Source organism: Bos grunniens, chromosome 3 (genome assembly GCF_055505025.1).
Source record: "Bos grunniens cultivar Pamir isolate PY7600 chromosome 3, Bosgru_T2T1.0, whole genome shotgun sequence".
NCBI classification, from domain to species: domain Eukaryota; kingdom Metazoa; phylum Chordata; class Mammalia; order Artiodactyla; family Bovidae; genus Bos; species Bos grunniens.
The window spans coordinates 51,103,671-51,121,293 of NC_141167.1; the positions used below are offsets into that span (position 1 = coordinate 51,103,671).

Here is a 17,623-nt window from a genome sequence, read left to right on the forward strand (position 1 = left end):
ATAGCAACTGTATAACAACAAGATAGGAATATTGGTTACATTCATAAGTGTGTTTGTTGGACCTAGAGGACAGTCCTAGTTAGTATTAGGTAGTCACTTTGTTGTTCGTCGCTAAGTTGTGTCCGACTCTTTGCCACCCCTGGACTGCAGCATGCCAGGCTTCCCTGTCTTTCACTATTTCCAGGAGTTTGCTCAAATTAATGTACATTAAGCCGGTGATGCCATCCAACCATCTCATCCTCTGTCACCCCCTTTTCCTCCTGTCCAAAATCTTTCCCAGCATCAGGGTCTAGAAGATGTACTTTGTTAAACTTTTCTAGCCTCTTCCCAATATACCAACACAATACATTTCACTGTAGAAAGTGTATTTCATACTTCATCCTAAACAATTCTGAGCTATAGTAGTTTCTAACATGTTGTCATTGCTTAGGCACTAAGTCACATCTGATTCTTTTGCACTTTTGACTTTTTGCAACCCCATGGACTGTAGCCCGCCAGGCTCCACTGTCCATGGGATTTCCCAGGCAAGAATTCTGGAGTGGGTTGCCATTTCCTTCTTCAAATGATCTTCCCAACCCAGACATTGACCCCACCTCTCCTGCATTTTGCAGGCAGGTTCTTTGCCACTGAGCCACCTGGGAAGCTCAGTGTCTAACATAGTGGTAATCAATTTTAAAGGAGTGGTCACAGGAGAGACACATATTCTTCCTAAATTTCAGGAGTATTATAAAATCTGATTTGATAATGTTCAAGAAATTAACTGAGCTTCTCTGATGAAATGTCTTTAATGCAAATTATATGAGTCATTGCATTTAACATAATTTTGAAGATCCAGCTTTAATGGAAATTAATTGGAGGCCCTTTATGTTCTATATGAAGAATATTGAGAGTTCTGCCTAATTTGAATGCAAGGAAGTACCAAAAATGTGTTTATAGTGGGATAATGCACTTGGTTTTTCAGTGTGCATCCAGATTACTTTACTTTTTAGTGTTATTCCTAAATATGCTCAAGATGTTTTTAAAAGAGAATAGAAAAGAATCTGTAAAGTTAGAACAATATATAGATTATAGTGAAATCAGTTGTAATCAGTTTTTTCAGCTGCATGATGGCAAAGGATTTAAAGTGGGTGTATTTATTTCGCACTTAGACTGCTTTAAGATGTATACTATCTATTGGATTACATAACGACGAGCCCTTCATTTTCAGTGACTGTTTGCTACATGGTGGTAGAATAGGAACACTCTGCTAGTTTTAGTCCCATCAAAGCCTACTGTAAAAATTTTGAATTAATAGCTCATTGAGTGCTCTGAGAGTTAATGATTTTATAATCGAGCTGTTGTGTTTATTATTACTGTACTTGTAGCATCTGAATTAACCACTTATTAAAAGTCTTTTGAAGTTTTGACTTGAAAATGTTCCAACTGTACATAACCATCTATGCTGGTTATTTTACTTTGATTATATAGTGCTAAATGTATTGTGCTTTTCCTCTAAAATTTATGTTTTGACATTATGCTGTAAGATTCTAATAGCAGTTCATTTTAAAGAATAAAATATGCATGGAGTTTTGCATGAAAAATTATGTCAATGAATGAAACGTATGACCATTTGGTCCAGTGAATGAATCTCAGCCTTTCTTTTAGTTCTACAGTAGATTGTTATTCTTGTGATTTACATTGAGTAATGGGCTCATAATTCCTGGGTGACATTGAGTACATTTTATGTTTTGCTGCTTCTAATATCATCTGACAGTGCTCATTTTAAACGATCTGTATATAAAAATTAAATTAAGTTAAAAAATACAGATTGCTTATTATAGGACAAATACTATGTTAGTGCAAAGGTTATAAGCTAAATAATACATTTATTCTGTCATTGTGAAACTTAAATTCTTGTAAGGAAGACAAACAAGCAAATCAAGAGCTACAAAAGGCATCTAACCAATCTGAAAATTCTGTCAACTCTTTCTTGAACACATGTCCAGATTAGACCATTTCTCACTCTGTGCACCACTACTATCTTATCCCAACCTCTCTCATCTCTCACCTGGACTATCATAGTAAATCTAGAATTTATCTTCCTTTCCATTCTTGATCCCTTCAAGTCTTCATTCTATTTTCAACAAAGCAAATAAGGCATTTAAAAAAAAAAAAAAAAGCCAGATCATGTCAATCCTACCCTCAGAATGTTACAGTAACTCCCCCGGTCACTTGCAATAAAAGTCAAAATGCAGTTACCTAAGAGATCCTACATCTTCTGGTCCCAGCTAATGCTCTGATGTGAACACTAGTACTTTCCCCCTGGTTTACTCCTTTACTGTTCCTTAAACACTCCAAACTCAACCTCAGAACTTTACACATTCTGCTCCATCTGCCCAAACCTTCTTCCCCCACTTTTCCTGCTTTCCTTACTCTGCTGGGTTTTCCTACACATCCCTTCTCATACTTTCATTTATTTAAATCAGTGGTTTACTAAATGTTAATTTACTTATCCCACTGTACATAAATTCATGAGTGTAGGAACTTAAATGTTTTTTACACTTAGATAGCACCATCAACTCAATGGACATGAATTTGAGCAAACTCTGGGAGATAACAGAGGACTGAGGAACCTGGTGTGCTGCAGTCTGTGGGTCACAAAGAGTTGGATACAACTTAGTGACTGAAAAATAACAACAACAGATTATTTCTTGATATAGTATATATTTTTTTTAACTTTTACTATCCGTTCTGTCATGACCTGTGCACAGATTGGAAAAGAATTTCCAAATATGAGGCAGAATGAGAAGAAAATAGAGTTTATTAGTGCAGGAGATGCTATTTGAACAGTAGTCTGGCTCGTGGGAGAGCAGACCCCAAGCAGGGGTTACTAGCCAATTTTTAGAGCCTCAAGACAAAGAGAATTCCAGCTGAAAAGGTGCCATGAGGTGATTGGTTAAGGGGCTATTGGGTGAGTAATAGGGTAGGTATTTTTACCTAGTACAGGGTCAGGGAGCTGGCCAGTTTAGACCTGGGGGCTCATGGCAATGGTTGCTATGGGATTCAGTCAGTTCTGGAGATGACCTTGGTGTGTGTGGTCTTGGTACAAGGCTTGGCACCTGTGACCTTGGTATAGGGCTCCACACATTCTTTGATTGCTTTTGCTGGGTTTATTTATATGATAAATCTTCCCTTACTTTAAAAAAGTCTTTTTTGTAAAAATGTTTGTCTTTTAGTACTAGCCTTAAGTACAATCACATTTATTATCATAATCTATTTTCAGTTCAGTTCAGTCGCTCAGTCGTGTCCGACTCTTTGCGACCCCATGAACTGTAGCATGCCAGGCCTCCCTGTCCATCACCAACACCCAGAGTTCACTCAGACTCACATCCATTGAGTCGGTGATGCCATCCAGCCATATCATCCTCTGTCGTCCCCTTCTCCTCCTGCCCCCAATCCCTCCCAGCATCAGAGTCTTTTCCAATGAGTCAACTCTTCGCATGAGGTGGCCAAAGTACTGGACTTTCAGCTTTAGCATCATTCCTTCCAAAGAAATCCCAGGGCTGATCTTCAGAATGAACTGGTTGGATCTCCTTGCATTCCAAGGGACTCTCAAGAGTCTTTTCCAACACCACAGTTCAAAAGCATCAATTTTTATGCACTCAGCTTTCTTCACAGTCCAACTCTCACATCCATACCTGACCAATGGAAAAACCATAGCCTTGACTAGATGGCCCTTTGTTGGCAAAGTAATGTCTCTGCTTTTGAATATGCTATCTAGGTTGGTCATAACTTTTATTCCAAGGAGTAGGCATCTTTTAATTTCATGGCTGCAATCACCATCTGCAGTGATTTTGGAGCCCCCAAAAATAAAGTCTGACACTGTTTCCACTATTTCCCCATCTATTTGCCATGAAGTGATGGGACCAGATGCCATGATCTTAGTTTTCTGAATGTTGAGTTTTAAGACAACTTTTTCACTCTCCACTTTCACTTTCATCAAGAGGCTCTTTAGTTCCTCTTCACTTTCTGCCATAAGGGTGGTATCATCTGCATATCTGAGGTGACTGATATTTGTCCCGGCAATCTTGATTCCAGCTTGTGCTTCTTCCAGCCCAGCGTTTCTCATGATGTACTCTGCATATAAGTTAAATAAGCAGGGTGACAATATACAGCCTTGACGTAGTTCTTTTCCTATTTGGAACCATTCTGTTGTTCCATGTCCAGTTCTAACTGTTGCTTCCTGACCTGCATATAGGTTTCTCAAGAGGCAGGTCAGGTGTTCTGGTATTCCCATCTCTTTCAGAATATTCCACAGTTTATTGTGATCCACACAGTTAGACTTTACTAATTGGGTTGGCCTAAAAGTTCATTCAGATTTTGTAAGATGTTATGGAAAAACCTGAAAGTACTTTTTGGCCAACCCAATGCTTCCTGGTTTCTATACTTTGGCTGCTTTATTGAATTTTTGTAATGTTTCCTTGCTATATCAGTATGTCTTTTGTATATAGAATAAGATTTCTTTGTATTTCTTTTCCCCAGTGATTTGAACAATATACACCCTGTTCTTGTTTGCAGGTTGTAGTCATCTTTACTTTTTTACAAACCACTGTTGAACTTTTTCTCCCTGTTTTTATAGGGAGGTGGGAGCCCTCGCTTTTGGCCAAGTGTCACTACTACTGATGTGTAGCCATTTCTGGTTTTCCTTTCAGGCAAGATTGTATTTTAGATGGTTTGCTTCAGGAATTCTATGTACAGAAAGAGCACAAAGAAGCGTCTGTGTGGAAAGGGGAGAACTAGCATAGATCAAGCTCAATCTGGTCCCAGACTCCTCTGAGTCTCAGTTCTGAAATCTTTAAGGGGCTCTACACTAGAGTAACAGTTACTATTTTCATAGCAGCGTGTCTGGATCTCAGATGTCCGATATGGCACATAATTGGGAGAGGGAATTTTTCCTGCTTTGATATGAAACAGCATAGATTAGAATTCAAAGGCCAGAAGAATTCAAAGAGCTGAGTCAGTTTTTCAGTGGATGATCTGCAGCAGCCTCTGGTGATAATTGCCTAGGACGTCACAGTGGGTCCTACCTAAAGGTACCATGGTGTGGTGCCCTGGAAGAGCTGCGCTGATGACAAAGCATAACAGGCAGAGCTGAAGCAGCAGGGCCTGTTGAGCAGGCATGGCGCAACTGAAAAGAAGAATTTGTTAGCACACATGACATAGTTCTCAGCACCCTAGAAATTATGAGACTAAATTTTTCTAGGAGATAGACATCTTAGTAGGTGGGGTTGTGGAAAGAGAGCTTATATAAAGTGAAGAACCGTATTATAACTTTGGACTCCCCTATTTGAAAATGAGGACTCTAATATGCTTTTGTTTTTCCACTTCTTAGTATTTTCTAAAATTATTTGAAATTAGATACACTTATTTTTATTAATACATCTTTCTTCTTTTATTAAATATCTTATCTTTGAAGAATAATTTTAGCTCTTGCAATTTAATTTTGTTGTATTCCCCACTCTCACTTGGAGAACCGTACCTATTTTTGCTGGTAGCAATGTTTTCTGGAGTTCTGATGTGCCACAATTTCTCCATTTCTATCTTTTTTTTTTTTTCTGTTCATTTCTTCTAGAGTATATCTGTGTAAAAGACTGATGTGTGTATAATTTGAACCTTTGAATATCTGATAATCCCCTCCTAGTACTTTGAGATATTAATAAAACTTTTGCTAGGTTGCCTCTACCTTTTAACTCTGCACTGAACTCCAGAAGCTTATAGTAGTTAACTGTCCACTGGTCATCTCCACTTGAACATTTAAAAGATATCTCAGAATATATTAGATAACTGTGTCAGCATGGAAATTTCAAGGGCCTAATACTGACAATGGTAGGAGAATATTTCAGTTCTTAGGAACATAATGAACTATTAGATGTTACAGCAATGATGAAAATGTGCTGCTCAAATCTTCTATTGTAGGAGCATAGTTTACTGCTCTAGTTGCCGTTTTTATGATTCCACCTCCAAGCAGTGTTCTTAAACCATGACACAACACATCAGAAAGAGCATAGCAGAAAAGAAAGGAGTCTGGATTCCTAATGTCTGCAGTTAGCATAGGAGCCCTAGACTTTCTACTTCCAGGATTCTTTAACAAGAGAGGGAAACTAACTCCTATCTAGTTAAAGAACTTATTTGTTATTGAGTTTCTTTAGACAGCTAATTTAAATTAACATAGCACTCAAAGGTGAAGATTTGATTTCCATCCCCACTCCCAAATCAACATTCTTCTTAGTCCATTCTTCTAGATCCTTAAGTACACCTTCTAAAACTCTGTACTTTTTTCCACTGAAGTATAGTTTCAATATTATTGTAGTTTCAGGTAAATAGCATAGTGAGTCAATATTTTTATAGATTATACTCTATTTAAATTCATTATAGAATAATGGCTTTACTTCCATGTGCTGTATCCTTGTTGCGTATTTATTTTATGCATAGCAGTTTGTATCTCTCACTACCTCACCCTCACTGTGCCCCTTTCCCCTTTCCTCTTCCCGGTGGTAGCCTGTTCTCTCACTAGTCTGTTCTCATTAATCTATTTTTGTTTGTTTTATTTACATTCATTTGTTTTATTTTTTAGATTCCACATATAAGTAAAAAAGAATTTGTTTTTAGATTCCACATCTAAGTAAAAAAGAATTTGTTTTTCTCTGTCTGATTTATTTCAGTAGGCATAGTGTTCTCTAGGTCTATCTGTGGCAGAATTTCATTTTTTCTTATGATGAGTAATACTCCATTATATATATATATATATATACACACACATGTATATATGTATGTGTGTATACATGTATATATATGTGTGTGTGTATATGTGTATATGGAACTTTTTCATATGCCTATTGGCCATCTGTATATCCTCTTTGGAAAAATGTCTATTCAGTTCTGCACATTTTTTATACAGATTGTTTGTTTTTTGATATTGAGTTGTGTGAGCTGTTCATATATTTTTGCATATGAACCCCTTTTTGGTTATATAATTAGCAAATACTTTCTTCCATTCAGTGGGTTTCTCATTTTGTCTGTGGTTTCCTTTGCTGGGTATAATCTTTTAAGTTTACTCAGGTCCCATTTGTTTATTTTTGCTTTTATTTCTTTAGCCTTAGGAGAGAGATCTAATAGAATATTGCTATGATTTATGTCAAAGTGTGTTCTTTGACATATGTTTTATGTTCTTTTCTAGTTTTATGTGTTTAGGTTGCACATTTAGACATTTGATTCATTTTGAGTTTATTGTGTATATAGTGTGAGGAAATATTCTAATCTGATTTTTTCTTACAGGTAGCTGTCCAGTTTTTCGAGCACTACTTATTGAAGATAACCAACCTATTATGTCACTTAAGATCTCTGTTCTCTAACTGATTTTCTGTCAGTGACTCTAATGTGTTTATGTGTTTAGCACATAGCAGAGTCTCAAAAAATAATTTTTAGTAAATGGGTGGGGATAGAATTATTTGGTTAAAATCCTATTATCCCAGAACACTACAGAACAGTATTCTATTACCTTATGGCCTACAGGTTGTCAAGAAAAAAACCTAAAGTAGATATGATTTTTATCCCTTTTTCTTAACTCGGTTTCTTTCTTGGATGCTTATAGGGTATCGTCAATGATCAAATTTTTAATCATTTATCAGGATACATTTAGATGTATCAATATCTGAATGGGCCTACATAATAGACAGGTGATGATCATTAAGGAGAATGTGGATGCCTTCTCCTAGTTCCCCCCTTGTTTCTGGTGGTCCTCTGTGAAAATTCTGTGCTTGATTTAGCAGGGAATCAGTTTCTATCCAGTCCCACCTATGGTAGGTTCCTATGGCTGCCGTAACAAATTGTCACACTTTCAGTGGCTTCGTAGCACAAATTGATTACCTCACAATTCTGGAGACTGGAATTCCAAAATCAAGGCTAAAAGTCCAAAATCAGTTTCATTCTCTCCTGAGGATCTAGGGAAAATTCCCTACATTGCCTCCTCTAGCTTCTGGTGGTTCTTAGCCACATCATTCAATCTCTGCCTGTCTTTTTAAATCACTTTCCCCTCTGTGTATTTACTTCTCCTTTTCTGTCTCTGACAAAGACACTTATTGGATTTAGGACCCACCCAGATCCAAATAAGATGATGATAATATAAGATTACCAATAAGGTATTATTCACAGGGTCTGGGGATTAGAAGATGGACATATCTCTTTGAGACCACCATTCAACACACCATTCAACACTATCCATTCTACAGTTAAGGGGATTTCTTTCAAAAGATAAGCAAATCACTGATTTGAGTCATTGTGTATTATGTGTATATCATAGTGCTGTTGTGGAATGTGTGTGTGTGTGTGTGTGTGTGTATCTTTATTCCATAATGAAGCTCAGGGCTACCCAGTAACAAGTGTATACAAGTTAGGTAATCAGGACCTAATTAAATGACATGGTAGTTTTTCAGGCAAAAGTTTCACCCCAGTTTTCTTCCAAAAGGTAGAAATTCTTGATAACCTACATAGAATATCATCAAAGTAGCATAATAGATGGAAACTGATGGCAAAAGCTAAGTATTATTTTATTTGTTCATTCAATACACATTTCCTAAATGGCTACTAGATACCAAGCACAATGTATACAGGAAGTTAACAAAGACTCCACAATATCTTAGAAGAGTATGATATAATATAAATGTCTATATATCAAAAGAGAAAATAATAAGTATCCAAGAAGAAATCAAGTGGCATGGGAGTCAGGGACAGACAAAAGACAAACATTTTAGGAAAGAGGTGCATTAGAAAAAAATAGACTATTTTTAGAGCAATTTTAGGATCACAGAAAAGTTGAGAGGAAGTCACAGAGACTTCCTCTCCCCACAGGTGCATTGACGTCCCACATTGTCAACATCCCCTAGCAGAGTGGTACCTTGGTTACAGTTGATGAATCTATGTTATACGTCATCATTATCACATATAATCTGTTAGTTACATTAGGGTTCACTCTTGGGGTTTGCATTCTGTAGGTTTGGCCCAATTTATAATGACATGTACCCACTATTATAGTATCATAGAGAGTAGTTGTACTACCCTAAAAATCCCCTGTGCTCTGCTTATTCATCCCTCCCTCTCCACTAACTGAGGCAACTAATCTTTTTACTGTATCCATAGTTTTGCCTTTTCATATAGTTTATGTCATATACTTGGACATACAGAGCATCATAGAATGTGCAGTCTTTTCAGATTGACTTCTTTCCCTTAGTACTATGCACTTTAGTCTCCTCTGTGTCTTTTTATGGCTCGATAGTTCATTTCATTTTAGCACTGAAAGTATCCCATTGCCAGGATGAACCACAGTTATTTATCCATGCATCAACTTTCAAGTTTTAAAAACTGTGAATAATGTTCTAGAAATTGTGATACACATCCATGTACATGTTTTTTGTGTGGACATAAGCTTTCACGTCATTTGGGTACATACTAAGGAATGCAATTGCTGGATCTTTTGGTAAGAGTTATGTTTGATTTTGTAAGAATCTGACAAACTGTCTTCCAAAATGGCTGTATTGTTTTGCATTCACACTGGCAATGAATGAGAGTTCCTGTTGCTTCAGCATTTGGTTTTGAGATGTGCGTTTTGTTCTTTTACCACATATGTATGAAATGATTGAATAAGTAGATTAGCATGCATTTTATGCATCTATAACTACCAGAGATGTAGAAATCTGTGTAAGTGTAAAGCAGAAATTATATGGAAGAAATTCTAATGTAAAACTGCAAATAAACAGTTGCTGGATGTTTTCTATGTTTAAAATGTATGGATTTAAAAGCTGCTGTTCGAAAATAAACATTTTAGATCTCATATATTCCATTCTATGCATCTAATTGCTCAAAGAAGAGGAAGAAAAGAAAAAGAAAGGATTCTAGCAAGGCTGCCAGAGGCAGGTGCTGGAATTTGCTTCCGTGAAGTGCCTTTCTTGACTTTCACTTTGCCTTTGAGGTTAGGCATCAGTTCAGTCCAGTTCAGTCATTCAGTCACGTCCGACTCTTTGTGACCCCATGAATCGCAGCACGCCAGGCCTCCCTGTCCATCACCAACACCCGGAGTTCACTCAGACTCACATCCATCGAGTCAGTGATGCCATCCAGCCATTTCATCCTCTGTCGTCCCCTTCTCTTCCTGCCCCCAATCCCTCCCAGCATCAGGGTCTTTTCTAATGAGTCAACTCTTCGCATGAGGCAGCCAAAGGACTGGAGTTTCAGCTTTAGCATCATTCCTTCCAAAGAAATCCCAGGGCTGATCTCCTTCAGAATGAACTGGTTGGATCTCCTTGCAGTCCAAGGAACTCTCAAGAATTTTCTCCAACACCACAGTTCAAAAGCATCAATTCTTATGCACTCAGCTTTCTTCACAGTCCAACTCTCACATCCATACATGACTACAGGAAAAACCATAGCCTTGACTAGATGGACCTTTGTTGGCAAAGTAATGTCTCTGCTTTTGAATATGCTATCTAGGTTGGTCATAACTTTTCTTCCAAGGAGTAAGCGTCTTTTAATTTCATGGCTGCAATCACCATCTGCAGTGATTTTCGAGCCCGAAAAAATAAAGTCTGACACTGTTTCTACTGTTTCCCCATCTATTTCCCATGAAGTGATGGGACCGGATGCCATGATCTTAGTTTTCTGACTGTTGAGCTTTAAGCCAACTTTTTCACTCTCCTCTTTCACTTTCATCAAGAGGCTTTTGAGTTCCTCTTCACTTTCTGCCATAATGGTGGTGTCATCTGCATATCTGAGGTTATTGATATTTCTCCCAGCAATCTTGATTCCAGCTTTTGCTTCTTCCAGCCAGCATTTCTCATGATGTACTCTGCATATAAGTTAAATAAGCAGGGTGACAATATACAGCCTTGATGTACTCCTTTTCCTATTTGGAACCAGTCTGTTGTTCCATGTCCATTTCTAACTGTTGCTTCCTGACCTGCATATAGGTTTCTCAAGAGGTGACACACTGAAACCATACTCACAGAAAACTAGTCAATCTAATCGCACTAGGACCACAGCATTGTCTAACTCAATGAAACTAAGCCATGCCCTGTGGGGCCACCCAAGACGGGCAGGCATGGTGGAGAGGTCTGACAGAATGTGGCCCACTGGAGACGGGAATGGCAAACCACTTCAGTATTCTTGCCTTGAGAACCCCGTGAACGGTATGAAAAGGCAAAATGATAAGATACTGAAAGAGGAACTCCCCAGATCAGTAGGTGTCCAATATGCTACTGGAGATCAGTGGAGAAATAACTCCAGAAAGAACGAAGAGATGGAGCCAAAGCAAAAACAATACCCAGTTGTGGATGTGACTTATGAGAGAAGCAAGGTCCAATGCTGTAAAGAGCAATATTGCATAGGAACCTGGAATGTCAGGTCCATGAATCAAGGCAAATTGGAAGTGGTCAAACAGGAGATGGCAAGAGTGAACGTTGACATTCTAGGAATCAGCAAACTAAAATGGACTGGAATGGGTGAATTTAACTCAGATGACCATTATATCTACTACTTCAGGCAGGAATCCCTTAGAAGAAATGGAGTAGCCATCATGGTCAACAAAAGAGTCCGGAATCCAGTACTTGGATGCAATCTCAAAAACGATAGAATGATCTCTGTTCATTTCCAAGGCAAACCATTCAATATCACAGTAATCCAAGTCTATGCCCCAACCAGTAACGTTGAGGTTAGGCATAGGACTCCAGAAATACTTCAGAGTTTTCTGGCCATCCATGTTTCGCCAAGCTGTTGTAGATTTCTCAAAGCTTTCAAAATTATCAAACATCAACATACATCTCCAACACTATTACTTTATCAGGAAAAGACACTGCAAACAGCATCTCAACTTTCAAAATTCTTTTTCATGTCATTAAGCAGCTGCAGCCAAGCTGCAATGCTTCCTCTCAAGCTATAACAAAGCAATGTTGGCATTAAGACATAATGTTCCACAGATGCCAGTTTAAGCAATAGCTGTAATAAGTGTCAGAGGAAACATTATCTCATGGTAGCTCTTTCAAGTTAGCAATGTGACTTTTATCCATCTTTGAAAATAATTGTTTGACTTCAAGTTTACGTGCTACGTTAAAAGTGGGAAAGATGGTTTGTTCTTACTTGTACTGTCTGTAATTTTAATGAGTTTTCCTCTTTTTCTTATTTTGAACATATTTTATGTCTATCTATAGTCATTATCAGTTACCTATTAGCTTCTAGACAGGAGAGAAATTACTAGAACTTTCTTAAGAGTTCCTATGAAGTTTAAAGGTTTTTCCTGCTATTTGACAATTCCTACAACACTGCCAGCATGGATATCTACAGAGTACCCTGCGTGCAGAAAACAAGAACAAAAACTTCACCAAGTTCTAATCCCTGAAGATTCAAATACATAAAAAAGAGGGCTCATGTTGGTAAAGTGCTCATGAAGGATGCAGAAATACACCTATGTGATGAATGGTTACATTTTATAGTGTTTTGCATATTACTAAAGTCATACAAACTTGTTTTTTTTTATCTTTACCATAACCTGAAAAGATATTAATAGCTCTTAAAGATAAGAGAATTTCAGGTAACATAAATAATTTGAATCTTTTTTTTTTAAAAAAGCTTCCTTATTGGGAAACTTGTATTAAAGTCGAAGTCTTGTTTCTCTAAATCTACTGTTCTTTCTATTAATGCTATAGCTGTAAGAGTTTAAACTAGGAACAAAGATGATTATAGGAAGAAGAAATTTGTAGGGACTTCACAGGAGAGGTCTAACTGCTAAGGATAAGAATACTAACATCACCTAAAAGCTGGCAGGAGTAGACATGAGTCATGTCATAGAGGTGGGTGCTCACTGGGCCCACTCTGCAGATTACCACAATCAGCATTCCTGTATGGAATGCACTCCTGACCACCAAACTCTATTTAGCAACCTTCTGAAAGAGTCTTCCCCAGATGAGCAAAATCTGAAAAACCAAGAGCAACATGAGAGTCAAGGAAAAAACAAGAGACCTAGATTGTTATGCTTTTTAATTTATTCAGTGCAATAGCTTCTTTTTATGGAGAAGGCAATGGCAACCCACTCCAGTACTCTTGCCTGGAAAATCCCATAGATGGAGGAGCCTGGTAGGCTGCAGTCCATGGGGTCGCTAAGAGTCAGACACGACTGGGCGACTTCACTTTCACTTTTCACTTTCATGCATTGGAGGAGGAAATGGCAACCCACTCCAGTGTTCTTGCCTGGAGAATCCCAGGGACAGTGGGGCCTGGTGGGCTGCCGTCTATGGGGTCGCACAGAGTCGGACACGACTGAAGCGACGCAGCAGCAGCAGCAGCAGCAGCAGCAGCAGCTTCTTTTTAGGAGCTACTCCTCCTAAGAATGAGTTTTCTAAATCTGGGGGTTAAATCAACCCTTCTGAGATATGCAATGACTTGTAATCTTTGGGGCCACTTAATGTCTTAAGTGATTTCAAGGTTACTTGTTCTTTTGCTCACAATTTAAAATTGATCATACATCCCCATTCACATGGGGATTCTATGAGGAATTGATATCAACCAGGGTTCTTGGTCTTCTCCAATAAATAGAAATTGATTAGTGGTCAAACAAGAAATTCAGGCAAGGCTTTATTGGGGCCCGTGCTAAAGTGGCAGGGGGGTGAGAACAAACAACAGTTTTCCTTGCTTGCTCACTTCTTGAAGGGGAGCAAGCTTATACCTTAAATGGGGTAAGGGTAGGAGTGTGTCCAGGAATTGGGCCAGAGGGTGGCTTTGGTGGTTTGCCCACCCCTCCGCTGGTGTTGAGTGCAAGGAGCAAACTCTGTACCCTGCTTTGCTTGGGACAAAACAAAGTACCCTATTTTTGCTCCAGGCTCTTCAGAAGTGGCAATTGGGATTTTGGGTCTTTTTTGTATCTTTTGTCCAGAATTTGCCCCAATTGCTCATGCAAGGTTTTTTGTTTTTTGTTTTTTGTTTTCATTCTGGAGGACAGGTTTGTATTTTCTTACTGGAGGACAAGTTTATGCAGGTTCAAGCATTGCAGCACTGCAGCAAGGGGTCCCAGGTCCCCCAGTGTCTCAGAATGTATCATTTATTTGTTTGCATTGTCATCTTTGTGTCAGGTTTATGTTACATGAAGTTTTTACAAGTATTATTTCATTTAATCTTTGTTTTCAAGAAGCAATCCTAAAGAAGAGAAACTTGAAGGTCAGTAAATTAACTTCTTCACTCAAGTCACTCAGTTGACTAAATGGCAGAGCTGATATTTGGACCCAATTGCTCTAATTCCCAGTGCCTTCCTCTTCCCATGTTCCATAAATGTCCTCTACCCGAACTTCAAGGGCCTAAATAGAGGTTCACTTCAAATCATCACATCCTCTGGAAACCAGACATTCAAATAGATGTTTGCATTTGTTTCCCTGACTACACAGGGTTTATGGGTAACATTTATAGGATTGTTGTTTCCATCATCAAGTTAAATAGAAGGGCTAAACACAAATCAAAACCAAAGCCAAAAGCAACAAACAAAACAAAAAACCACTAAATACTTTAGGAACAAAATGTTCTGCAGTGCTGCGTAAGTACAGAATACAAAGTATCCACAATATGCTGGATAGCTTGTAGACGTTGTTTTTAGAATACCAATCATGTGTCACTTCCACGCTGCATGCAAAGACCGGGTAGACGTTAAACTTGCATAAAATCACTGGGTATCTTTTGGCTTTGTTTCAGCTGGTAGATTCATGAGTAACCCAGTCACGTAAAGCCAGAATCATGAAATATGCATGTCGTTGAACTATTTAGTCACATGTCACATTTTCTATTAACACATTCTCATTAGATTTTTTAAACACTATCAAGGCAGTTCATCCTCTCATGACCCAGCTTGGCTCCTGCTGCCCCACTCCTCCACTCTTCCACACTCCCACCTCACCTCTCTGCTTCACTCCTCTGCTTTCCTCCTCTTTCCATGTCGTCTTTTCCCTTTAGTCTTTATTTTCTGTACTTTATTGCACTTACTTTCTTTAATTTATAAACTTCAATATTTTGATGCTCAGTCTCTTTGCTTTCATTAAAAGAATATTCAAAATGAAAATGAAAGTGAAGTTGCTCAGTCGTGTCTGACTCTTTTGTGACCCCGTGGACTGTAGCCCACCAGGCTTCTGTGTCCATGGGATTCTCCAGGCAAGAATACTGGAGTGGGTTGCCATTTCCTTCTCCAGGGAATCTTCCCAACCCAGGAATCAAACCCAGGTCTCCCTCATTGCAGGCTTTAACCTCTGAGCCACCAGGAATAAATGTTCCTAAATAAATATGACAGATTAGGAATTAGTCTGTACCTTTTAATGTTTCTTGAACTCTTCCCTGTGACCTTGTTAAAGTGTGTGTGGAAGACAGTAAACGAATTTGCAAAGCAGCTAGATGTGGATTCCAATCATAATTCGGACACTTTTACCAAATATATAGCCTTAAGGAAAATTATTTTAAGTTTCTCAGCATTAATTCCTCAGCTATAAATTGAAATGTTAATACCACCATGTAAGGCTACTACAGAAACATAATGAAATGAGGAATTCAGAGCTCCTAGCTGTGTTACCTTAAGGGAGTTACCTAACCTTTCTATGATTCAATTTCTTCATGTTTAAAATGGTATAATTATTATACCGACCTCAGTGGGTTATGTAACAATTAGATAGGTTAACAAATATTACTTAGAACTATGCCTAGTGCACAGTTATATTTAAGTGTTACTTACTGTTATTACCTAATGCCTGACACCATGTCTAACATTGAAAGAGCTCCTATAAATTGTTCTTTTCTACAAATGGGACGCTAGTAAATATTATTGACTTGTCCAAAGGGAATAGGTGCTCCAGTGTAAAAGGCATAACTGGGCAGATAGGGAACATATTAGAAAGGTAGAATTGATAGGACATGATGACTGACTTTTATGAGGGGACTGAAGGACAGGAAGCAATCAAGGTTGGTTCCCTGGTTTTTAGTTGGGTAGCTCAATTCGTGGTGATATCTTTCACTAAGAGAAAAGAAGCAGGTTTGGCCAAGGAAAGCTTAAGATAGCATATGATACAAGACTAACAGCCCGTGGCATTTAGCAGAAGAGAAGTTTACAGTGGAAAGAAGGTTTATTAGAGTGGCAGAGTAAAAGTCAGACTAGTGGATTGAAAAGAGCATAGTCATTAAAAAAGCAGCAGCAGTAAATTTAAGAAAACCCTTTAAGAATATGTACCATGAAAGGGAGGAGAGAAATAGAATCTTGTCTAGAGGGTTACTTTGAAAAAATCAGGATGTTGCATTAGTGTTTATATTGATTATTCCCAACCATATTTCTTGAACTGCTATAATTTGTCAAGTCCTAGAGAGCAAAGTATAATAACATGGCTTAAGAATAGTTTTAATATATCTTAGGGAAATAAGATATAGAAGAAATAAGAAAAGAGAAAATACTAAATGCCAGATATATGGAACTGAACAATAGTGTTATAGGCATTCAGTGTCAGAGTCACTGATGTGGGCTAGAATATTTGGGCAAGCTTGTTCTTGAAGCAGCTAATAAATCAGGGGCCTGGAGAAAGGGTCAACCGGGTGAAGAATGTGTCAGGCAGAGCAGTCAGAGGGATAAAGTGAGACGTGTTTGTTCAGCTCATCTCCTTATCTTTAACAGAAAGGTGGGTTGTTCTAAAGCTTTGTCTGTGTTCAGCAGTATAGTAGATACCAAATAAATATTGACCAAATATTTGGTAAATGCAGATTTTATAGGAAACTGACAAATACAAATTTTCCTGGAATAAGGCTAAAAAGTGAAATCAAGGTCTTAAGTCTCAGAGAACTTATTCTGAGTCACAAATCTGGATCTATTATGGAAAATATACAACGACAATATGGTCAGAGTACCTACAGAATCAATTCTATGAAAATTAGGAAAAGTCACTGCTGAATATAACCACCCCATAAAATCTCCAATCATTGTAATTCTTTCTTTACCATTAGTTCTCTTGTATCAAAAAGAAAATGTAATTCAATGAGAGTTTACTGATCACTAATAATTTCCCTGGTTCATGGATCTTGTGCCTGTGGAGTTTATAGTCATACTGGGGTCAGATGCTAGGAAAACCAGGATGAGAAAAAAAATCACTGGACTGGATGCTGGAAAATGGAGCTATTTATTTAGAGGAAAAGTTAGAAGTGAATTCAAACTTGAAAGAGACAACAGGAACAAAGTGAAGGAGAGCGGGAGGAAGGGCCAAGGGGTATGTGGGGACAGCCACTCAGCATTGACAAAGGGTTAGTACTAAAATAGCCCCAAACCTTCACGGCTGATGAGTTTCGTATCTGTGACTAATACTCTAACCCACGGGGATAGACCATCTAGTGTCTTGAAAAAAACTAACAGCTCCTCTTCTCAGCAAGGGAAGAGGAGCAGAACGATTCAGAAAGTTTTAAAAAAAAATAAAAATAGACTCGTTCATTTCTTTTGAATTTTCAAAGTGTCCTTGAAGGAAGGCACACAGGATTAAGTACATTTTTAACCTGCCCTTTTGTGGATATTTAGTCTCCCTGTCCTCACGGAGAGGGATGA

General features: G+C 38.1%; 1 protein-coding gene across 3 annotated transcripts in view; it reads left to right on the forward strand.

Moving 5' to 3' along the window:
• TNNI3K (TNNI3 interacting kinase) overlaps positions 1 to 17,623 on the forward strand; it is a 404,175-nt gene that overhangs the window by 232,356 nt on the left and 154,196 nt on the right. Inside the window, exon 18 of one of the 3 annotated variants that reach the window (XM_086390584.1) lies at positions 7,315 to 9,867. The exons of the other annotated variants lie outside the window; for them this stretch is intronic. Coding sequence (XP_086246710.1) covers positions 7,315 to 7,318 — 4 coding nt within the window. The 3' untranslated portion in view covers positions 7,319 to 9,867. Of the gene's footprint in view, positions 1 to 7,314; positions 9,868 to 17,623 lie in introns of those variants that run through there. 3 annotated transcript variants of the gene reach the window in all.